A 25,797-nucleotide genomic window follows, 5' to 3' on the forward strand; every position below is an offset into this window, starting at 1 on the left:
TTGACAGAATTGTAGGACATTTTTGTTTCTGTCTTGAATCACTGGCGATATTTAGTAACTGCTTTGATTCTTGAATTATAAATGTCCAATGGGGAGGTTTTAAATTTTTAAATAACCACGATTCCTCAGTTAACTTAAATGGTCTTTCTTGGTTGAAAATAAACATGTATATTTTAAACTATATCTTCTTAAAAATTATAAGTTACTGTATGTTGTCATATAAAAAATACCTCAAGTATCTTAATACCCTTCAGCCAGATAAAATTTCACTCGCATTTATTTTATTTTACGCTTTATTTCAAACTTTGTTTTAATTTTTTTGCTGATGTTATCTTTGTAAGCCCAGTGACATTGTAACACCACATTGCTAAATCAGTAAGCTTTTTCTCTGTCCATGACTGTTTTCCCCAAATATTCAATTTAGTAGTTTTTTTAAATGATATAATTTTGTTTTCCAAACCACTAAGTTGTTCATTTTACTCTAAAAATAAATTAATAGCTTTATTTTCATTCTGTATTTGAAAATGACATTGTATCTTGACAGTGACCATACAAACACTTTGCTCAATTTCATTATTTGAAATACATGTATAAACAAGTTTTATTTTCAAAAAGGAGTACCCCAGCACCAAGTAATGTTATAATATTTGCTTGCCTTTGAATGATGATTTTATATGAAAGTTTTGGGCACTCTTCACATAGTGGAAACAGTAGAACAATTTGTTATTAGCATAATGGAACTTGTTTTGCCTTAAGTCTAAAGACTCTACACATTTTTTTAATTATTATTTTTTATTCACGTATAGTTGATTTACAGTGTTAAGTTAGTTTCAGGTGTATAGCAGAGTGATTCAGATATATTATATATATATTCTTTTTCAACACATTTATTTTTAAATATCCTACTTTTAGGCAAGAAGTAGAGAATTCTTTTTAGCTTTAAAAGTAGTTATTTTCACATTACACACACATTGATATTCAGCTGAAGAGGAACTCTTAAGATATTATAACAAAGCATTTTATGTGTTCACTTGTTAATAAACAGCTGACAGTTGTATTGTATGCCTGGGTCTTGCCACATTTGTGTATATCACATGTGCTCTAGTAGTGACTGCAGTTGTTTGATTTTTTTGAGTGGCCTTGAACAAGCCAGAAGCTTTAATGAAAGAGCAATGGAGGGCTGTACTATTTTAAATTAAAAGCGCAAGTTTTAATATATGCACTGAAAGATACCAGTTGAAACTTCTGAAATGTGAAACCCCCCCCCCAAAAGAATGTGTAAACCTGGTGGTACTGAGTAACATGTTAGGCATTCTACTGACTTAATTTTGTGTCTAATATGATCGTTGTATGTTATAGATCTTAAGGTACTTAAAAGCATATTTAAAAATAGGAATTCAGATCAGTTATTGTAGAATCACTGAAGCATTTCTCAGAACTCCAGAGTTTTTTAAGTAGCAAGGTATAAGAGTCATTCTTTCAAAGGGCCTCAGATGGGTGTGAGCGAGGGAGTTGTGGAAAGCTGAGTTACTGATTTTTTTCTGCATTGGATAAACCCAAAAACGTAAGTTTGGAGTTTTTGGGGGTTTTTTTTGCGGTACGCGGGCCTCTCACTGTTGTGGCCTCTCTCGTTGCGGAGCACAGGCTCCGGACGCGCAGGCTCAGCGGCCATGGCTCACGGGCCCAGCCGCTCCACGGCATGTGGGATCTTCCCGGACCGGGGCACAAACCCGTGTTCCCTGCATCGGCAGGTGGACTCTCAGCCACTGCGCCACCAGGGAAGCCCTAATAATGATAACTTTAATTTCAACTTAATACTTAAATTTTTTTTAAGTATGGCAATATATCTCTCACTCAAAGTATCTCTTTATCAAAGGTGTATTTTTAATAATATTTTTAAATGAAAAATGTGAAACATAAAAAAGTTGAAATAATTTTAACAGTAAACCATTATTATATGCAACATCTAGATTGTATAGTTAACATTTTCCTGTACTTGTTTTTCACCTAACTCTATATCTTTTAATGTAGATCCATTAATCTGTCTTTTTAATGCATTTCAAAAGAAGTTGCAGACATCAGTGCACTCCCCCCTAAATCCTTCAGCGTGCATATCATTAACCAGAGTTCAGTATCTTTTTTGAGGTAAAATTGATATACAGTGAAATGCATGAACTGTAAGTGCACCGTTCAATGACTTTGACAAATGGCTAGTCTTTTGTAACCTGCCTTAGCCACTCTTAAAACACTGAACATTATCATTACTCCATAAGGATACCTTATGTCCTTCCTAGTCAATTTTGTGCTCTTTTTGTATAGAGCTGCTTTCACTCAGTACTGTTGGGAGACAATTTTCCCTGGGTCTCCCAGATTGCTGCGTGTTTTATGCATGAGGCATTGACTCTCCTTTGTTCTAGGCTATATTTTCAAGGATATTTATATAGCAAACAGCTTTGGAACATAGAGACAGTGTTTCCTTCCAGTGTAAAGGGCATGCTTACTGCCCATTATAAAAATGCAGGTTCCCTAAGGTCAGTGTTCCTCTCTTATAATGCAACCCACTGTGTGTAAGTTTTATTTGACCTTCTTCACATCACCCTGTGGGAATTGGGGCTTGTAGAACCAGCATAAAGAAGCTGATACTCTGGTCACTACTATTGCTCTGAATAGTAAACTGTCCTTTGTCTCAGAATCTGTAGTACTGTGCCTTCTACCAGCATCTTTGAAATTTTAGCAGGCTCATTTTTTAGCTTGCATTTGAGGTAAGATAAAAGACCCTTTACAGTTCTTGACAGGTATTGTGATATATATACCAGTAATTCATTCCTTTTTATTTTTCAGTATTGTCTGTTATATGTACATAGCACTATTTATTTACTTGTTCTTTTATTGAAGGATATCTACCCTGTTCCTGGGTTTTAGCTGTTAATGGATAAACCTGTTATCCAAAGTCTTGTAAAGATTTGCATACAAGTCTTTGGGTGGACATCTGTTTTCATTTCTCTTGGGTAAATACCTAAGAGTGAAATACTGGGCCATACGACAGGTATATATTTAAGTCTATTAGAAATTGCAGAACTTTTTCCAAAGTAGATCTGCCATTTTATACTCCTACCAACAATTTATGAGAGTTCTAACTCTTCCATAAGATTCTGACTCCAGTTCAAATCTGTGGATTTTTTTGACCATACCACCAAGCAATTCTGTGACACCAGCTAGGTGTACTACATTCAACTCAATTTTGACACTGTCTACCTGGAGGTAGCATCATATCCCAGGTAAAAGGCAGGTTAAAGGCTCAGCCCCACAAGACTGCACCCCTCCTTCAGATGCCAGTTCCACCTTGTCACCTGTGCTTCTGACTGAATGGCTGTTAGATTAGAGGCTCCTGGACTTCCCTGGTGGCGCAGTGGTTAAGAATCCACCTGCCAGTGCAGGGGACACAGGTTCGAGCCCTGGTCCAGGAAGAGCCCACATGCTGCGGAGCAGCTAAGCCTATGCGCCACAACTACTGAGTCTGCACTCTAGAGCCCACGACCCGCAACTACTGAAGCCTGCATGCCAAGATCCTGTGCTCTGCAACAAGAGAAGCCACTGCAGTGAGAAGCCACCGCAATGAGAAGCCTGTGTACTGCAACAAAGAGTAGCCCCCACTCGCCGCACCTAGAGAAAGCCTGCACACAGCAACGAAGACCCAACGCAAACAAAAGTAAATTAAAAAAAAAAAAAAGATTAGATGCTCCTATGACCCCCCCACCCGGTTTTGCTTGATTTGCTAGAGCAGCTCACAGAGCTCAGAGAAGTATTTTACTTACTAAATTACTGTTTTAATATAAAAGGATATCACTAAGGAACAAGTAGATGGAAGAGACTCATAGGGCAAGGTATGTGGGAAGAGGGACAGATCTTCCCTGCCTTCTTTAGGCACACCACTCTTCTAGCACCTCCACATGTTCACCAAACCAGAAACTATCAGAACCCAACCTTTTGGTTTTTTGGAGCCTCAATACAAAGGCATGACTGATTAAACCATTGGCCACTGGCAATTGAACTCAACCTCTAGCCCTTCTGCCATCCCCAGAGGTTGATGAGAGGGGTGGGGAGTGAAAGTTCCAACCCTCTAATCACAAGGTTGGTTTCCCTGGCAACCAGCCTCCCTCTAGGGATGCTATACCAAAGTCCACCTTATCAATATAACAAAAGACACCTTAAGGAAATTCCAAGGGTTTTAGGAGCTCTGTGTCAGAAACTGGGATGAAGACCAAATATATTTCTGCCTCCCATCCCCCACCCCCTAACTGCAATGGCTAGAACCTCCAGCACAATGTTGAACAGAGATGATGAGAATGAGCATCCTTGCTTATTCCCAATCTGAGGAGGAAAGTGTTTAATACTTCATTATTGAGTTTGATTTAGCTTTAGGTTTTTTTTGTTTGTTTTGTTTTTTCTTTTAAACTAACACTCACTTTACTTATTTTTATTTTTTGGCTGTGCCATGTGGCATGTGGGATCTTAGTTCCCCAACCAGGGATCAAACCCACACCCCTGGCACTGGCAGCACAGAGTCTTAACTACTGGACTGCCAGGGAAGTCCCTGGCTTTAGCTTTCCCATACATGCCATTTAGTAGATTGGGATGTTTCCTTCTGTTCCTAGTTTGTTGAGAGTTTTTGCTGAATTTTATTTTCAGTTATTATTTTCTCTTTTGATTGTTAAGTCCTATTTTTCAAAGAATTGTCCATTTCTCCTAGGTCATCAATTTTATTGGCAATATTTGTTCATAATATTCCTTTATTAGCCTTTCCATGTAAGATTGCTAGGCCCTCTTTGGTTCCTGCTTTGGGTAATTTGTGTTCTTATTTTTCTTATTAGTCTACCTAGGGGCTTATCAGTTTTGTTGAAAGCCCTGACTTTTGAGTTTCTTAGTTTTTTCTATTTTTCCCTATTTTATTGAATTATGCTCTTATTATTTTTTCCATTTACTAACTTTGGATTTTCTTTTTTCTCACTTATTAAGGTGAAACCCTATGACACTGATTTGCGACCTCTCTTTTATTTCTAATATAAGCATTTACATCTGTAGGTTTTTCTTTATGGTTGGTTTTAACCACATTCCACAAATTTTGATATGTTGTATTTTTCATTATCATGCATATAAAACATTTTTCAAATTTTTTGTGATTTCTTTAATTTATCAAGTTAATCAAAAGGGTCTTGTTTACTTGCAAATATTTACATTTATTTACCTTCCTATTTCTTTTTTTTTCATTTTTCTTATTGATTTGTGGGATTCTTTATATATATTCTGAATACGAGTCCTTTGTTGAATGTATGTACTGCATATTTCTTTTCCCACTGTGTGGTTTGCCTTCACTCTCTTTTTTTTTTTTTCTTTTGCGGTACGCGGGCCTCTCACTGTTGTGGCCTCTCCAGTTGTGGAGCACAGGCTCCGGACGCGCAGGCTCAGTGGCCATGGCACACGGGCTTAGTTGCTCTGCAGCATGTGGGATCTTCCCGGACCGGGGCACGAACCTGCGTCCCCTGCATCGGCAGGCGGACTCTCAACCACTGCGCCACCAGGGAAGCCCCTACCTTTCTATTTCTTAATCAGTATTTTCTATTTTAATTCTGCTTTGACCTGAGACTATACTCTGTAAGATCATCTAAAATGTATTGAGACTGTTTTTTTATGGCCCTCCTTATGGTCTATTTTGGTGAGTGGGCCATGTGGAATTGCAAAGAATTGTGTCTTGCAGTTGATGGGTGTAGTTTATATATGTGTGCGTGAGATCTATATCTATTTATAGCTGTATATCCATACCTATATCTATGTCTATTAGGGCAAAGTGGTTAATTGTGTGTTTTAAGATTTTCTTTTTGTCCTGAGTGATTTTTTTTTCTAGTTTTATCAACTGCTGGGAGTAGCATATTAAAAAACCTCCAACTATGATTGGATTTTGTCTGTTTCTCTTTCTAATTCTGTCAGTGTTTGATTTATGCATTTCAGAGCTCTGTTACCAGGTACATAGATATTTATGATTGTTGTATTTTATTTCATTTTGAAATGTCCTTCTTTATTTCTGGTAGTACTCTGTCTTAAAGTCACTTTTACTATTATTAACAAAGCTGTAGCCTTCTTATTGCTTATTGTTTTCATGTTATGTCTTTTCCATCCTGTAGTTTTTTTTAAGTGTCTTTATATTAAGGTGGTTCTTTTGTAAACAGCACATAGTCAGATCTTGCCTTTGTATCCATTCTATCAATCTTTGTTTTTTAGTTGGAGAACTAAAATGTATTTATTTATATGCTTTGATTTAGATCTACCACTTTGCTGTTTTTTGTTTATCCTGCTGGTTTTGTTTTTTTTGGTACCTATTTTCTTCCATTTCTGCCTTCTTCTGTCTTAGTATGATATTTTTAAAGTTCCATTTTAAATCATCCATTGGCTTTTTTTTCTTTTCTTTTTTTTTTTTTGTGGTACGCGGGCCTCTCACTGTTGTGGCCTCTCCCATTGCAGAGCACAGGATCCGGACGTGCAGGCTCCGGATGTGCAGGCTCAGCGGCCATGGCTCACGGGCCCAGCCGCTCCGCGGCATGTGGGATCTTCCTGGACCGGGCACAAACCCGTGTCCCCTGCATCGGCAGGCGGACTCTCAACCACTGAGCCACCAGGGAAGCCCCGTTGGCTTTTTAATTATACCTTTTTGTATTATTTTTAGGGCTTGCCCTAAGGTTTGCATTCTCAAAGAAGATATCATAAGAATGTGAAAATTGGTTTTAGAGGTAAGGGCAAAAACCATCCTAGATATTATAGTAATTTGTGGCCCTGTAAAGAGCCACAGTACATAAGTAAATATTCAGTATATCAGTGTTATTAAAGTTCCATGGGGGAGGCAAGTAAGAAAAAAGTCTCCTTATGAGGGGATGATGAAAAACAGGTTGAGAAATACTTGTCTCGGTTTACAGTGTACATCCTTAAACTTTCAATAATATACATAGACTTAATATCCTACCACACTGTGAGTAAAATCAGAGATATGTTTTTTAAAAAATCATTTTTATTTCCATGACATCTTAAGTTATGCCCTTTAAGACTGCTTTATTTTTTTAAAGCAGTTTTAGGTTCACAGCAAAACTGAGATAAAAGTACAGAAATTTTCCATATACCCGGTGCTCCTACACATGCATAGCCTCACCCATTATCAGCGTTTTCTGCCAGGGTGGTACGTTTGTTACAGTTGTTGAACCTACAGTGATACATCATAATCACCCAAAGTCCATAATTTACCTTAGGATTCACTCTTGGTGTTACATGTTCTGTGGGTTTGGTCAAATGAATAAGGATATGTATCATTGTTACATAGTATCATACAGAGTATTTTCACTGCTCTAAAAATCCTCTGTGTTCTACCTATTCATCGGCCGCCCTTCCCCAGACCCCTGGAAAACACTGATCTTTTTACTGTTTCCATAGTTTGACCTTTTCCACAATGTTATGTAATTGGAATCAGACAGTATGTAGCCTCTTCAGTTTGGTTTCTTTCACTTAATAATATGCATTTAAGGTTCCTCCATGTCTTTTCATGGCTTGATAGCCCATTTCTTTTCAGTGATGAATAACATTCTGTTGTCCGGATGTACCTCAGTTTATTTATCCATTCACCTGCTGAAGGACATCTTGGTTGCTTCCAAGCTTTGACAGTTATGAGTAAAGCCGCTCTAAACATCTGTATGCAGGTTTTTGTGTGGACATAAGTTTTCAACTTCTCTGAGTAAATACCAAGGAGTGACATGCAATTGCTGGATTGTATGGTAGGAGTATGTTTAGTATTGTTAAGTAATTGCCAAAACTGTCTTCCAAAGTGATTACACAGTTTTGCATTCCCACCAGCAATGAATGAGTTCCTGTTGCTAAATATCCTTGGCAGCATTTGGTGTTATCAGTGTTCCAGATTTTGACCATTTTAATAGGTGTATAATCATATTTCATTTTAATTTACATTTTCCTGATGACATATGATATGGAGCATCTTTTCATATGTTTATTTGCCATCGTTGTATCTTCTTTTAGTGAGATGTTTGTTTAGATCGTTGGCCCATTTTTTAATCAGGTCGTTCATTTTCTTATTGTTGAGTTTTAAGAGTTCTTTATATATTTGAATAACAGTCCTTTATCAGATGTGCCTTTTGCACATATTTTTCTCAGTCAATGACTTATCTTCTCATATTCTTGACATTGTCTTCTGCAGAGCAGAAGTATTTAATTTTAATGAAGTCTGGGTTATCAGTTATCTTTTCATGGGTCATGCCTTTGGTGTTGTATTTGAAAAGTCTTCATCATTCCTAAGGTCATTAGGTTTTCTTCTGTGGTATCTTCTGGGAGTTTTATAGTTTTGTGTTTTAAATTTAAGTCTATGATTCACGTTGAATTAATTTTTGTGAAAGGTATAGGACTGTGTAGAATTTTTTTTTTTTTTTTGGCATGTGAATGTCCAGTTGGTCCAGCACCATTTGTTAGGAAGTGTTTTTTTATATGTATATATAATTATATCTAAATATATAATACATATTTAATCTAAATATGTACTATAATATATAATATAATAATTATTAATATATAAAAGAAATGTAGAATTATTTCAGTTTGATGAAATATGAATATCATTGAAGGTTAGATTCAATTGGGATATTTAAAAATTTTTTAATTTAGCCATCATGTATTAAGTACCTCTAATTTTCAAAGGGACACAATAAAAATAAGATGTCCAACAATAAAAGGGTCGAATACTTACAATTCAATGTATCAGCTAAGAAGTTTTACAGAAAATTTTTAATAAGAGTTAAGCAAAACAAGGGGTAAAAGATGAGCATGAGTTGGGTAGGGAGGTCTGCCAGAGGCCTATAGCTTCAAGATTCTAAACCTAATGTTGAGACCTTGGTGTTGAGGGACAATTGAAATACTCTGGAGAATGTTACACTAGGCATCATGGTATACAAGGGCTTTTGGTGTCAAATGACCTGGCTTTGAGTCCTGGCTCTACCATTCATCAGATTTAACCTCTCAGTGTCCTCATCTAAAAGAGACAAAGTCACACTACTTTGTCCTTCCTCCCGCCCTCCTTCCTTTGCTCCGCACCACCCTGATTCTCTTCCTCTGCCTTGAATATATACTGAGCACCCGCTGTGTTTCAGGGATGGTTTTAGGTGTGGGGATGTAAATGAAAAATTACAGTACTCCTTTTTAGGAAGTTTGTAGCCTTATAGGGAAACAGACACATGATAATGCAGTATGGTAGGTGTTATAATGGTGAAGTATGCCATATATAATTAAAAAGAAGTACCTATATTTGCTCAAGAATGTCATGAAAGAGTTTGAAGATGAGATCGTGTTTAAACTGAAACTCAGTAATGTGCAGACATTTGCCAAGTGGGTGTCAGGGGTAAGGGTAGGTTGGATCAAATGAAAGCATTCAGACAGTGCCTGTGGTTTTTTTTTCCCATTATGGTTTATTATAGGATATTGAACATAGTTCCCTGTGCTGTACAGTAAGACCTTGTTGTTTATCTATTTTATATATAGATATTTGTATCTGCTAATCCCAAACTCCTAACTTATCCCTCCCTGAACCCCTTTCCCCTTTGGTAACCGTCAGTTTGTTTTCTATGTCTGTGAGTCTGTTTCTGTTTTGTAGATAGGTTCATTTGTGTCATATTTTAGATTGCACGTATAAGTGATATATGGTATTTATCTTTGTCTGACATACTTCACTTAGTATGATAATCTCTTCATCTATAGGTCCATCCATGTTGCTGCAAATGGCATTATTTCATTCTTTTTTATAGTTGAGTAGTATTCCATGTATATACCACATCTTATTTATCCATTCATTTAGGTTGCTTCCATGTCTTGGCTATTATAAATAGTGCTGCTATGAACATAGCAGGTGAATGTATCTTTTCGAATTAAAGTTTTCTCCAGATATACAACCAAGAGTGGGATTGCTGGGTCATATGGCAACTCTATTTTTAGTGTTTTTTTTTGCGGTACGCGGGCCTCTCACTGTTGTGGCCTCTCCCATTGAGGAGCACAGGCTCCGGACGCGCAGGCTCAGTGGCCATGGCTCACGGGCCCAGCCACTCCGCAGCATGTGGGATCTTCCCGGACTGGGGCACGAACCCGTGTCCCCTGCATCGGCAGGCGGACTCTCAACAATTACGCCACCAGGGAAGCCCCTATTTTTAGTTTTTTAAGGAACCTCCATACTGTTTTCCATAGTGGCTGCACCAATTTACATTCCCACCAACAGTGTAGGAGGGTTCCCTTTTTTCCACACCCTCTCCAGTGTTTATTATTTGTAGACTTTTTAATGATGGCCATTCTGACTGCTGTGAGGTGGTACCTCATTGTAGTTTTGATTTGCACTTCTCTAATAATTAGTAATGTTGAGTATCTTTTCATGTGCCTATTGGCCATCTGTATGTCTTCTTTGGAGAAATGTCTCTTTAGGTCTTCTGCCCATTTTTTGATTGGGTTGTTTGTTTTTTTGTTATAGAATTGTATGAGCTATTCGTATATTTTGGAAATTTAAGCCCTTGTTGGTTGCATTGTTTGCAAATATTTTTTCCCAGTCTGTAGGTTGTCTCTTCATTTTGTTTATGGTTTCCTTTGCTGTGCAAAAGCTAATAAGTTTGATTAGATCCCATTTGTTTATTTTTGCTTTTATTTTTATTGCCTTGGGAGACTGACCTAAGAAAACATTGGTATGATTTATGTCAGAGAATGTTTTGCCCATGTCCTCTTCTAGGAGTTTTATGGTGTCGTGTCTTATATTTAAGCCTTTAAGCCATTTTGAGTTTATTTTTGTGTATGGTGTGAGGGGGCATTCTAACTTCATTGATTTACGTTGGCTGTCCAGCTCTCCCAACACCAGTTGCTGAAGAGACTGTCTTTTCTCCATTGTATATTCTTGCCTCCTTTGTTGAAGATTAATTGACCATAGGTATGTGGGTTTATTTCTGGGTTCTCTATTCTGTTCCATTGATCCATATGTCTGTTTTTGTGCCAGTACCATGCTGTTTTACTGTAGTGCAGACAGTGCCTGTTTTTAATAGGTTCTTGAACCTGTTTGTTTTCTCTTACCTCCCTCCCATACGCAGACCTGGATACTTACAAAAATAGTATAAACCATTTATTGAGCTGCTATTCAGTCTGCTAAGCACTGTTCTAGGCATTTTATATTAATTATTTAGAATCTAGCAATAACTGTAGTAGACATTTTTTATTCCTTGAAGATATTATTATCCCCAGTAGATAGATAAGGAAACTGGAGCACAGGGTTTTTTAACATGTCTATGGTCATGCAGTTTGAGGTTGTAAGTAGTAGGATTCAAACCAGTATTCAAATCCAAATTTAATCCCTGCCTGCTTTCCATTATGTCACTTTAAATACCATTCCAGCAGTTTTGCCAGTTTTAGTGTACCCTTCTCAGTTTTGAAGTACAGGCCAGATGAAGGGACTTAGTTAGGATTTACTTCAATATCAAGAAAAGTATAAAAATCTCATTATTTTTAATCCTATTTATGTGAAATTTAGTAATTTGACTGGGGCTAAACTGGATTTTATCTATTTACATAAAGCTCAGTAAACATTGACTTCTACCAGGCCACCATATTTCTTTTAGCTTTTGTTTTCTTAAGGGATTTGAGTTAAGTAAGAACCAGAATCTCGAGAACCCGTAAAGGGAAATTTCAGCATTGACTAAAAAATAGTTACTTGTTCATTTCAGTCTCTGTCTACATAGACAGTGAAGTCATAGAATTAAAAATACATATTTTAAGAAAGGATAGAGACTTGTGTTCTATAACAGAAAGAAAAGAAGGAGACCCCCCCCCCAACTGTAAGCAATTTGTCTATCGTTGTGTAACACATTAGTTGTTGGAGCCAAGACTGAGTCCCAGACCTCCTAATACTTAGTCCAGTGATATTTTTGTTGTGTTCTTATACGTACCTCAGGCTTAATGGTTCCTGGGGTATCTTGACATGTAGATCAAAAGCATATAGTCCTTGGGGACTTCCCTGGTGGCACATTGGTTAAGAATCCACCTGTCAATGCAGGGGACACGGGTTCGAGCCCTGGTCCAGGTAGATCCCACATGCTGTGGAGCAACTAAGCCTGTGTGCCACAATTACTGAGCCTGTGCTCTAGAGCCCACGAGCCACAACTACTGAGCCTGCGTGCCACAACTACTGAAGCCTGCGTGCCTAGAGCCCGTGCTCCGCAACAAGAGAAGCCACCGCAATGAGAAGCCTGTGCGCCTCAACGCAGAGTAGCCCCTGCTCGCTACAACTAGAGAAAGCCCGTGTGCAGCAACGAAGACCCAACGCAGCCATAAATAAATAAACAAACAAACAAATTTATTTTTTTTTAAAAAGCATATAGTCCTTAAGAGTCTTAACCAATATTCATGCATATTATGTAATATCTCTGCTGCATATTGTGTAATAATTAACTGCCCTTCACTCATTGTATATTTTTCCACTGATACCTTAGAAAAAAATAGTCTTTGCTTCAGAAAAATATATTAAAATATTGAAAAGAAGCAGAATATACTTGAATTTTCAGCTCTTTAGCCTCCTAATGTTATCTGATATTCCAGAATTTTTTTTTCTAACATATCTGTATCACCCAGCTTTATTGGACTGAAATTCTCCTACAACTTAATTTTAATTATATTCTTATTATTCTGCCCAACAGTGAAGTGAATCACTTAAGGCTTTTGTTATCTTAGAGTAAGTCAACTATCAAGAAGGTATCAAACAAAAATAAACAAATGGGACCTAATGAAACTTAAAAGCTTTTGCATAGCAAAGGAAACCATAAACAAGACAAAATGACAACCCTCAGAATGGGAGAAAATATTTGCAAACGAAGCAACTGACAAAGGATTAATCTCCAAAATATACAAGCAGCTCATGCAGCTCAATATCAAAAAAACAAACAACCCAATCCAAAAATGGGCAGAAGACCTAAAAAAACATTTCTCCAAAGAAGATATACAGATTGCCAACAAACACATTAAAGGATGCTCAACATCACTAATCATTAGAGAAATGCAAATCAAAACTACAATGAGGTATCACCTCACACCAGTCAGAATGGCCATCATCAAAAAATCTACAAACAATGTGGAGAAAAGGGAACCCTCTTGCACCATTGGTGGGAATGTAAATTGATACAGCCACTATGGAGAACAATATGGAGCTCCCTTAAAAAACTAAAAATAGAACTACCATACGACCCAATACTGGGCATATACCCTGAGAAAACCATAATTCAAAAAGAGACATGTACCACAGTGTTCATTGCAGCAGTGTTTACAATAGCCAGGACATGGAAGCAACCTAAGTGTCCATCAACAGATGAATGGATAAAGAAGATGTGGCACATGTATACAATGAATACTCAGCCATAAAAAGAAACAAAATTGAGTTATTTGTAGTGAGGTGGATGGACCTAGAGAATGTCATACAGAGTGAAGTAAGTCAGAAAGAAAAAAACAAATACCGTATGCTAACACATACATATGGAATCTAAAAAAGAAAAAGGTTCTGAAGAACCTAGGGGTAGGACAGGAATAAAGATGCAGACGTAGAGAATGGACTTGAGGACATGGGGAGGGGGAAGGGTCAGCTGGGACGAAGTGAGAGAATGGCATGGACATATATACACTACCAAATGTAAAATAGATAGCTAGTGGGAAGCAGCCGCATAGCACAGGGAGATCAGCTCAGTGCTTTGTGACCGCCTAGAGGGGTGGGATAGGGAGGGTGGGAGGGAGACGCAAGAGGGAAGAGACATGGGGATATATGTATATGTATAGCTGATTCACTTTGTTATAAAGCAGAAACTAACACACCGTTGTAAAGTAATTATACTCCTATAAAGATGTTAAAAAAAAAAAAAAAGAGGTATCAGTTGGCCTGTTCAAGGAGTGGTGGTTAAAAAAAGTGCCAGCTTTTGATTTTTAGAGTTGTTGTCTTCCAGCCGACAGTGTTAGATAATCTTTTCTGTGATGAAGCACTTGGAGCAGTCTTGCAAAGATGTTTGTACAACATCACTATCCATTTACCAATAACTTTTTCCATGGGGCAAGTAATAATTTACAGCAGGTGATATGTATGGCTCAGAATGTATTTTGCAAAACCAGTTCCTCCTTTCATTTTTAGTTTATTTGTAACCATCTCTTGCTAAGACTATGACAGTTACCTTGTAACAGGCATCCCCTGTAACAGACATACAATCCTCATGTCTCCTCACATCCATGGTATTGCCAAAAAAGTGATATTTTTTTAAAACACAGATTTGATCTTGCAACTTATGAAAGCAAAACGTATCAGTAGGTGTTTATTTCATACAGAATAAAATGCTTAGGATGTCAATAAATAATTTCCATGTTCTGGCTCTAACTTGCATTTTCCAGCCTCATTTATGGTCACCCTCTTCACACTAATATACTTAAAGTAAGCTTCTTCCCTTCCCCAAATATCTGCTAAGTATCCTGCTGTACAAGCATAAGGTTAAACCATTAGCTCAGTTTGGATTACTGTTTTCACTCTCCATTGAAATCTCACTCTCTCTTCATGCAAGGAGAAATGTACCTCATGTGTAAAAGCTTCCGTAATATGTATTCCATAAAGTATGCTTCACCCAGGATAGGCGTCTCCTTGGCATTCCCTTTAGCTCTGGGAAATTTTCTCACACTATTCATTTAATAATTTATCTCCTCCATCTTCTGTATTTTCTTTCCCAGGACCTCTAATCCAAGGTTTGGGTATATTTCATTTGAGGGGATCCGTTTATCCTATGTGCCAAGAGATTTTCTGAACTTTTATTTCCAACTCAATTTTTTTTAAATTGTCCGAGAGTATTGTTAAAATTCTCTGATTGTTTCTGTTCTTGTTTTATTGATATTATATTGTCTCAAGTATCTGTAGAGATATTAATTAGGTGGTGGATAAAATTTCTTTTGTTCCCTCATTTATCTTGGCTTTTTTTCATTATGCTGCTTGTTTTGTGATTCTTGGTTGACCCTTCAGGTATAAGAATGAGGGATAGGAATGATTTAAGGTTGAGTGGGTAGGGAGACAGCTCTTGCACCTGTGGCTTCCTAATTGTCAGAATGAATAGAGGTTTGTGTGTAGGATCCAATTTTTCACAAGTTGTCTAGATACTTCCTTCAGTCTCTTAAGAGAAGGGCCTCACATTATTTGCATTGGGGTATTGTTTGCCTGTTTTCACATGTGTAGGTGGTAATAGGGGTGGGAAAATGAAACGGGCATCTAGTCCATATACAAACTTTCCATTAATCCTTCTGTTTTCGTTGTACATGTAGTGTCTCAGCACAGTCTCTCTGAGTTCTGTTAGGAATGCTGGTTCCTACTTCTGCAGATCCTCTTTTTTAGTTTTCCTAGGGTATGGCTCCTTCAACTCAGTTGACCAGTCATCAGTCTTTCTAACTTCCAGAAATTTCTTCAAGTCTGCTTTCTCTTGATGGCACCCCCCCTTATTCTCTTCCTTATTGTGAATTTATTTCTTTTTATTATTTTATTGTAGTTTTGATGCCTTTTAAAGAGTAACATGAGACATGTTTATTCAGCCTGCCATCTTAAATTGGAAGTCAGCTTATGTTTCCTAGAGAAGAAAATATACTCTTACTTCTAAGGAGAATCAAGTATAAAACTGTAGCAACACTTTATTGCTTTCCTAATCTAGTTGGAGAGAAAAAAACATGTGCCAAAAGAGATAAGCAATCTCATTACTAATTGGAACCTTGGGTAGAATACTTGGCAAATAAAGTTTAGTATTTGGACCACTGTCGTTTGACTCCATGTTCACGTCATTCTTTGAAAGTCATTTAAAAATGATTGCGAGGTGGGACTTCCCTGGCATTCCAGTGGTTAAGACTCTGAGTTCCCACTGCAGGGAGCGCAGGTTCGATCCCTGGACGGGGAACTAAGATCCCACATGCTGCGTGGTGCAGCCAAAATAAATAAATAAATAAATAAAATGATGGAGGATTTATGAGAACAAGGTTCTCCTCTTTAAAAAAATGATTGGGGGGGCTTCCCTGGTGGCGCAGTGTTGAGAGTCCTCCTGCCGATGCAGGGGACGCAGGTTCGTGGTGCCCCGGTCTGGGAAGATCCCACATGCCCCGGAGCGGCTGGGCCCAGTGAGCCATGGCCGCTGGGCCTGCGTGTCCAGACCCTGCGCTCCGCAACGGGAGAGGCCACAGCAGTGAGAGGCCTGCGTACCGCAAAAAAAAATAAAAAAAGAAGAAGATTGGGAGGAGGAAAAGGAATATAGCAAGGAAATTGAGAGTCAGTATTTTTATAATTCTGAAATAAATTTTTTCCATAATAAATTTTAAATTTTGGAATAAAAGGAAGTGGGAGAAAGGGGAACCTTATTGGTTGGAGGAAGAGGAACACAAATTAAAGGTGTTAGATGAGTTAATATGTGCACATTCAAAATTGGCCTGTCCCCTTTGTAAGTGCCTGATATCTTAGCAGGCATGTCAGCAGCTTCTAAATGCTTCTACAATCATTTGGTCGTTACTTTGTTCATTTATTCATTCAGTAATTGCGATTCTTTCCTGTAGAAGATAAACGTCTATTTTGTCCAAACAAATGTTGAAGATGACAATGTAAGCCCAAACACCAAATGTCTCGCCTTATGAAAGTCTTACACGTAGATTGAGCAAAAATCTACATAAATCTGCGTTCTTGGTTCTCATAGGCAGAGCATCATGAATTGTGAGGCATATCAATGAGAGTGATTAGAGAATATTGGAAGAAGGAAGAACAAGAAAAATAGATCCATATTAACTTCTGAATGGAGTCAGAGAATAACATTATTACCATGAACCATTATAATCCTATCAGCATTTTATTCCAAAGGTATCATGCACAGTGTCACCTTGACACTAAAAGTAGAAGTTATTTTATGTAGCAGAAGTAGGAGCTGGGGAATTTGACTTGGCATGCGCAATTCACTTAACCCCTTAGAGTTCAGTCCACCTTTTTTTTTCAAGTGAGAGTTGGACTAAATAATGATTAATGATCTTACTGATGCTAAATCTATGATTCTTTTAAGTACTTATTGAATGATAGTTGTTTGCAGGCATTAGGCTAAGTCCTTTGGGAAATACTAAGATATATATCACAGTCCCTGACCTTCAGGAGAAGAGAAATCCAAGAGAGCAAATAAAAGTAAGGCGTACACAAATATCTGCATTACACAGCAGTGTATTATAAAAACTATATAGAATAATCAATTAAGTGAAAGAGGAGGGAATTTCCAACTTGGGCAATTGAGGATGATTGCAAAAAGGATCATATGAATTATGCCTTGAATCTTGAGTAAGATTTTGACAGACAGCTAATGACTAAGAGAATAATGCATCCCCACCAGCCTAAGTTGGAGTACAGAGATGAGAAAACGTGAAATGTGCTTAGGGAAGTACAAGTCAGCCAGCTTTATTAGAGTAATGGGAAAGGAAGTGGAAGATATACCTAGAGGTAACATTATGAGTGGTCTTACCTACAATTTAAGGGAAGTATTGTAGATTTTTGAGACAGGAGACCAACAGGCTAAGATTTATTCAGAGAAGATATGCAGGTGTGGAAGATGCTAAGGAGTAGGGAGGAGACTTGATGCTGAAATAGCAATGAAGAAACTATTACACTCATCCAGGTAGGAGATAGTTAGGACCAGAAGTAGGGCAGTGGCAATCCAATGAAATGGTTGGGGCAGATGAAAGTAAGAATGCACATGATTCAATAAATGGTTGGGTAAAACTAAGGATTGAAACCAGTATGACTGGAAAAATGGAGGCATCTTTAATAAAAATTGCCAAGGCAAGGGGAGAAGTTGATTTTTGTGAAGAAATAAAATAAGCTAATTCCCCACCTTTAACAAATCTTTCCCACTTACGTAGCAGCAATTTTGGTGTAATAGCAAAGATAGAATATTCTCTGTGAATTCTTGTCCTTTTCTTGCAAAGCCATTATAGTTTCTTACGGATATTATTATTATTGTCAATTATTGTGAATCTAAATTGCCTTATGTACTCATTTGGGGAAGGAGGGGAGTATATGACAGAATGGGGGGAAAAAGTATTCTTTCAGAATATCGTGAAGAATAGCCAGAAGTTAGTTAAGAGCAGGATTTTACTTTAGATTCGGAAATGCCGTTCACTTACAAATGATACCTATCAAAAATTGTAATAATGGAAAATGAAATCAAATCAAGTGTGCCAATACACTAGGAACTATGAGGAAATAAGTGACAGAATTTTGATTATAGAAACAAAGCATGAACATATGATAGCTCTAATTAAAACTGCTATCCCTCCCTTCTCTTAATTGCAGTAGTTGACCCTATGCGCCACTTCATCTGATTTGATAATCTGTGCTTTTTAGAGTGGGGAGTAAGAAAGGAAATGAAAGCAAAGGACTGTTTATAATTAGTGAGGAGAGAGCTTAGGAGAAAAAAATTGAAGATTTGGAAATATTATATAAAGCTTTAAAAACAATAATTTAAAAAAATTTTTACAGCCTGTAGGCAGTTGTGATTTTTTTTCCCTCTAATTCCTACACAGCATCAGAGAGCAGAAAAGGTGCTGCCAAATTACACTTCCACTTGCAGGCTTTCTCAGCGTCAGACGACCTGCACTAGAAACTGGTTAAAACCCCTGTTTTCATGTGCCGTATTACTTTCATAATGAAGAGTCTCCTTTTGCATTGAAATTTGAAGTGTTGTTTTTATCTTTTCCATGTAATTATTTGGTTATATGTAATTATTTACCTGCCTTTAGAGTCATGGACTTGGGAAGGGGGGAGATCTTTCTGGTCCAGCATTTCCCTAAGTATGTTAGTCATCTGTAGTTATAAAGAAAGGTCTCTGGGATCAATTAGGTCGGGAAATTCCTGAGTTAAACACAGTTAAACAAGATTTTTATTTCAGTGGAGGTTGGGGAGGGTATGAAATCTCAGAGACTTTAATATGCTAATATTATCCAACTAAGAAGAGACCAGGTGTAGCAATTCACAAACTTATTTGACCACCAGATCCTTTTTCATGGAATCTTTTTTAGGACCACTGTTCCTCTGAACACATGAGGGGAAACTCAAATTCCTTAATTTTACAGAGTAAACAGAAAAGAGAGAAATGACTCATTCAAAGTTGCATGCTGCCTGTTTTCTTAAAGAACTGGACTTGAACCAGGGTCTCTCTCCTACCTGCTATATTCAGATTTGCTTCCTTTTGCCCCCAAATTCAGAAAAGTCTTGAAGAACTACATGGTACTCAAAATTAGATCTGTAAGACCTACACAAGGGGATTTGAAGAAATAAATTAAATTAGAATGATTTACTCATTTTAATATAGTTTGAATTGGCACACTGACTTTGATGAAGAGTTAGATTGAAAGAGCCAGTTATTTGTAACCAAAGTTACACTTTTCCAATCAGGAAACTTTTTTTTTTTTTGGTAAAAGCCAGGTATCTTTCAAATTACAAAACTAAAACAACACAATAATGTGTGTATCCAGAAGCTTCCCCACTTTCCCAAACAAGGACTAGAGAAAAATGACCGTTCATGATTTGCTGTCGATTGTTCCAGACCCCATTGCTACATAAGTAAACATGTATCTTTTAAACACTTCTCTACATAGATGGCGTTATGGTAGACACACTGTTCTTTACCCTTACTTTTTTTACTCATCAGTATTACATGTTTATCTTCCCCACATTAATACATATAGATCTTTTAATGACTCAATACTGTTACATTATATACCTCTACTATCATTTATTTCATCAGTTTCCCATTGATGGACCTTAGGGTAGCTGTAATTTTTCTACCAGGCAGCAGTGCTGTAGTGAATTTTGATATAGGTTTTTGTGTGTGATGAGGGTGGAGGGACCTTTGTGTGAGTGTGTCTGTAGGAGAGTCCTTGAAGTGGAATTGCTGGGTCAAAAAATATACACATTAAAATTTTTGTAAGTATTGCCAAATTCCTTTAAAAATGGTATTAGTTTATTCTCCCACTGCCAGCATTACAACAGGAAACTTTTAAATGGTATGCCTTTCACTGAACTTTTAAAAAAAAGGTTTTATACTTAGCAATGAATAACTGGGGATATCTTGCTGTGTTAATCTTAAAATCACAGAGATAATTTATAAAGCATTTAATAATCATGATCTCTCTTTCTCTCTCCCTCCCTCCCCTGCTCTTCTCAGAGCAAATTATTCATGGAAGGATTTAGAAGCCTAAAAGAAGGAGAACCAGTGGAGTTCACATTTAAAAAATCTTCCAAAGGCCTTGAATCAATACGGGTAACAGGACCTGGTGGGAGCCCCTGCTTAGGAAGTGAAAGAAGACCCAAAGGGAAGACACTACAAAAAAGAAAACCAAAGGGAGACAGGTAATCATTTTACCTTGTTAGCCTGTGAGTTTATTGTATTTGGAAAAGATTTCTAAAATTTTTATTTATATTTTTATTATGTTATAAAATCTAGCCACAATAAAATAAAATGCAACCACTGAGCGTTTGAATCGAATTTATCAGAAATATAGGCTATCTTGCAACTTGAACTCTCTGCAGAATATACTTAACTGAGCCTTCAGCATTGCGCACTAGTCAGTCTCCCAACCATTATTTCCACCAGACTGTTCAGAGACCACAAATGGGAAGTTGAAGTTCCCAACAGACAGAGGTGCTCCTCTGTACATCTTAACACCTCACCTGTTTTTTCAAATGAAAATACGTTTATTATTTTGTCTGTTTTGAAAAGATACATCACTACAGAAAATTCAAATATAAAAAAATCACTGGAAATGTTAACTACAGGTGGGAATCATAATATATATGCAGTATTTTTGAAACTTGCATTTTTTTTCACTTAGAAGTGTATGGTGGAACATTCCATGTTAGTCTTCAGCACCTGCATAAATTCCCACTGTGTGAATGTACCAAAATTTAAAACAAGGCTATGTTAAATTAATTTAATTGTTAAATTTAGGCTATTTCTAATATTTTAAATTTATCAATAGCATCATAGTAAGAATCCTTATATGTACCTTTTTTTTAAATTGTCTGATTATATCATAAGGGATAAATACCTAGTACTGAAAAAATCTGGATCAAAAACTATGCACTTTAAAAATTTTGATATCTGTTTCCAAACTGCTCTTCAGAAATGGTTAGGGCCAATGTACAACCCCTTTAAAATTGAGACTGCTCATTGAATAATGTCATCTTTTAAATCTTTTCCAATTACATAGGTTAAGAAATGCAGCTTACTTTTTTTCTTTGCATCCTTTGACTAAGGTTAAATATATTTTTATATGTTAACTTTCATTTTTATTTTTTTCTTCTGTGAATTGCATGTTTCTTGTCTTTTGCTTATTTTTCCACTGAGATGTTCATTTGCTATTGTTGATTTCTAACTTCTCTCTTTAGAAAAAAAATCTCAGTTTTCCTCTTTCCTATGCTGGGAAAAACTCAATTCTTCCATATTATGTTTCTCTCCTGTGTGTCTCCATTACTTTTACACAGACTACTTCACTTATGGTCACCAAATTTGTGGAGGTTTTTCCCCACACCAAGCAATTCTCCACAATGCCAGCTGGGTGTCCTACAATTTAACTCAATTCTGGCACTGTCTACCTGGAGATAATGTCGGGTCCCATAGGTTAAGGGCTCAGTCCCAAAAGACTGTCCCACCACATTTCAGATGCCAGTTGCAAGTAACCCAGGTTACCCGCAACTTCTGTCTGTGTTGGCTACAAATCAGAGGTTTCCACGACCCTCTCCTCAGGTTTGTTTAATTTGCTAGAGCAGCTCACAGAACTCAGGGAAATGCTTACATTTACCAGTTTATCAAGGTTATGATAACAGCAGATAAAGGATACAGATAACAGCCAGATAAACAGATACATAGAGTGAGGTCTTTTGAGGGTCCTGAGCATAGGAGCTTCTGTTCCCAGCGGGTTGGACTGCTTCACCCTCCCAGTGTGGATGTTTGCCAACCTGGAAGCCCTCTGCATTTTGTACTTTGGGGATTTTACAGAGGCTTCACCACATAGGCTTGATTTTCAACCCCTTTCCCTTCTCAAGAAAACTGGGAGTGGGGCTGAAAATTCCAAGCTTCTAATCAGAGCTTGGTCTTTCCAGTGATCAGCCCTCACTCAGGAGCCATCCAGGAGCCCACCCAGTGTCACCTCATTAGAACAGAAGACCCTCCTATCACCCAGGAAATTACAAGGGTTTCAGGAGCCCTGTGACAGGAACAGAGGTCAAAGACTGATATTAGAAAAAGAGCTGCTTCTAGTGTTCTTATCACTTAGGAAATTACAAGCGTTTTAGGAGCTCTGTGCCAGGAACCAGGGGCAAAGACCAATATATATTTCCTGTTATCTCACATTCTCTTTGTATATTTATCATGGTAATCTTTTGTCTCAAATATATAGGAAGTATGTTTTTCAGCTCGTGAAATATATGTGCGCGTGCACACACACACACACACACAATGGACTATTACTCAGCCATAAAAAAGAATGGAATCTTGCCATTTGTGGCAACATGGATGGACCTTGATGGCATTACTCTAAGTAAAATACTATATACAGATGCTATACATCTGTAATATATTTTAAAACTTTAAACAGTTTCCACAAAGGTGTGAGGTAACATCTCATGGTGGTTTTGATTTGCATATCTCTGATGATTAGCAGTGGTGAGTCTGTATGTCTTCTTTGGAAAAATGTCTAGTCAGGTATTTTGCTCATTTTTAATGGGATTGTTTGGTTTGTTTGTTTGTTTTGATATTGAGTTGTATGAGCTATTTATATATTTTGGATATTGACACCTTCTCAGTCATATCATTTGCAAATATTTTCTCCCATTCAGTAGGTTGTCTTTTCATTTGTCAACGGTATCCTTTGTTGTGCTTTTAAGTTTAAACTTAAGCTTTTAAGTTTAATTAGATCCCATTTGTTTATTTTTGCTTTTGTTTCCTTTGCCTTAGGAGACAGATCCAAAAAAATATTGCTAGAGTTAATGTCAAAGGGTGTTCTCCCTATGTTTTCTTCTAGGATTTTTATGGCTTCCAGTCTTACATTTAGGTCTTTAATGCATTTTGAGTTTATTTTTGTATATGATGTGAGAAAATGTTCTGATTTCATTGTTTTACATGTTGCTGTCCAGTTTTCCCAGCACCTCTTACCGAAGAGACTGTCTTGCCCTCATTGTGTATTTTTGCCTCCTTTGTCATAGATTAATGGACCGTGTGTGGGTTTATTTCTGGGCTTTCTATCCTGTTCCATTGATCTAGGTGTCTGTTATTGTGCCAGTACCATGCTCTTTTGATGGTAGGTTTGTAGTATAGTCTGAAGTCAGGGAGCATGATTCCTCTAGTTCAATTCTTCTTTCTCAAGATTGTTTTGGTTATTCAGGGTCTTTTGTGTTTCCATACAGATTTTAAAATTATTTGTTCTAGTTCTGTGAAAAATGCCATTGGCATTTTGATAGAGATTGCATTGAATCTGTAGATTGTCTTGGGTACTATGGTCATTTTAATAATATTAATCCTTCCAATCCATGAACGTGGTATATCTTTCTGTTTGTGTCCTCTTCAGTTTCTTTCATCAGTGTCTTATAGTTTTCTGATTATAGATCTTTTACCTCCTTAGTTAGATTTATGCTTAGATACTTTATTCTTTTTGATGTGATTGTAAATGGCCTCTGCCCATTTTTAAATTGGATTGCTTGTTTGCTTTTGACTGGTATGAATCCTTTATATTCTTTGGATATTAACCCCTTATCAGATAGATGATTTGCAAATATTTTCTCCCATTCTATAGGTTGCCTTTTTGTTAATTGTTTAATTTGCTGTGCAGAAGCTTTTTAGTTTGATACAGTTCCATTTGTTTTATGCTTTTGTTTTTGCTTTTGTTGCCTTTGCTTTTGGTGTCAAATATAAGAAATCATTGCCAAGACCGTTGTCAAAGAGCTTAAGGCTTATATTTCCTACTAGGAGTTTTATATTTCAGGTCTTATGTTCAAGTTTTCAGTGTTTTGAATTGGTTTTCCTGTATGGTGTAAGGTATTAGTGCAGTTTCAGTCCTTTGCATTTGGCTCTCCAGTTTTCCCAACACCATTTATTGAAGAGACTATCCTTTCTGCACTGTATATTTGTGGTTCCTTTGTTGTAAATTAATTGAGTTTATTTCTTAGCTCTCTGTTTTGTTCCATAATATATGTTTCTGTTTTTATGCCAAATGCTTGAGTACTATTGCTTTGTACTGCAGTTTGAAATCAGGGAGTGTGACACCTCCAGATTTTTGTACTTTCTCAAGATTGTTTTGGCTATTCTGGGTCTTTTGTGGTTCCATACAAATTTTAGGGTTGTTTGTACTATTTCTGTGCAAAATTCCATTGTAACTTTAGTAAGGATTGCATTGAATCTGTAGATCACTTTGGGTGATATGGACTTTTTAATAGTATTAATTCTTCTAATCCATGAGCACAGAAGTCTTTCCATTTATTTGTGTTTTATTCAATTTTTTTAAATTATTCATTTTCTTTCATCGGTGTCATGTAGTTTTTAGTGTATAGATATTTCACCTCTTTGGTTACATTTATTCCTAGGGATTTTCATTCTTTTTCATGCAATTTTAAATGGGGTTGTTTTCTTAATTTTCCTTTTTGATAGCTAGTTGTTAGTATATAAAAATTAACTAATTTTTGTATATTGAGTTTTTTTCCTGCAAATTTATTTAATTCATTTTTTAGTTCTAACAGTGTTTTGGTGTAGTCTTTGGACGTTTCTATGTACAATACCATGTTATCTGCAAGTAGAGACAATTTTATTTTTTCTTTCCAATTTGGAATGCTTTTCTTTCTTTTTCTTATGTAACTGCTCTGTCTAGGACTTCTGGTACTATGTGAATCAGGTGGCAAGAATGGGTGTTTTTGTGTTGTTTCTGATCTTAGAGGAAAGCTTTTGGCTTCTCACCATAGTATGATGTTAGCTGTGTCATATATGGCCCTTATTATGTTGAGGTACATTCTCCATACCTACTTTATTGAAAGTTCTTACCATGAATAGATGTTGAATTTTGTCAAATGCTTTTTCTGCATCTACTGAGATAATCATGGTTTTTATCCTTCATTTTGTTAACATGGTATATATCACATTGATTGATTTGCAGATGTTGAATCATCCTTGTATTTCTGGAATAAATCCCACTTGATAGTGATGTAGGACCCTTTTAATCTATCGTTGAATTTTGGTTTTCTAAGAGTTTGTTGAGGATTTCGCATCTATGTTCATCCGGGATATTGACCTGTCATTTTCTTTTCTCATAGTACTCATGTCTGGTTTTGGTAACAGGGTAATGCTGGTCTCATAAGATGAGTTTGGAAGTATTCCCTCCTCTACTATTTTTGGGAAAAGTTTAAGGATTGATATTAATTCTTCTTTAAATGTTTAGTAGAATTCACCAATGCAGCCATGTGGTCGTGGACTTTTTTGATTTTTAGATGTTTTTGATTACTGATTCAGTCTCCTTACTAGTAATTCATATGCTCAGATTTTCTATTTCTTCATGTTCTAGGCTTGGTAGATTGCATGTTTCTTGAAATTTATCCATTTCTTTTAGTTTATTCAATTTGTTGGTTTATAATTGCTCATGGTAGTCTTTTATAATCCTTTGTATTTCTGTTGTATC

General features: G+C 36.8%; 1 protein-coding gene across 1 annotated transcript in view; it reads left to right on the forward strand.

Annotated features, from left to right (window-relative positions):
• Nucleotides 1-25,797, forward strand: part of LIN28B (lin-28 homolog B) — a gene marked incomplete at both ends in the record, with an annotated part of 119,727 nt that overhangs the window by 48,670 nt on the left and 45,260 nt on the right. The window contains one exon of the mRNA XM_079716094.1: nt 20,304-20,488. Coding sequence (XP_079572220.1) covers nt 20,304-20,488 — 185 coding nt within the window. The remainder of the gene's footprint in view (nt 1-20,303; nt 20,489-25,797) is intronic.

The sequence above is a fragment of the Hyperoodon ampullatus genome (assembly GCF_949752795.1).
Source record: "Hyperoodon ampullatus genome assembly, chromosome: 12".
In the NCBI taxonomy this organism is placed as follows: Eukaryota; Metazoa; Chordata; class Mammalia; order Artiodactyla; family Ziphiidae; genus Hyperoodon; species Hyperoodon ampullatus.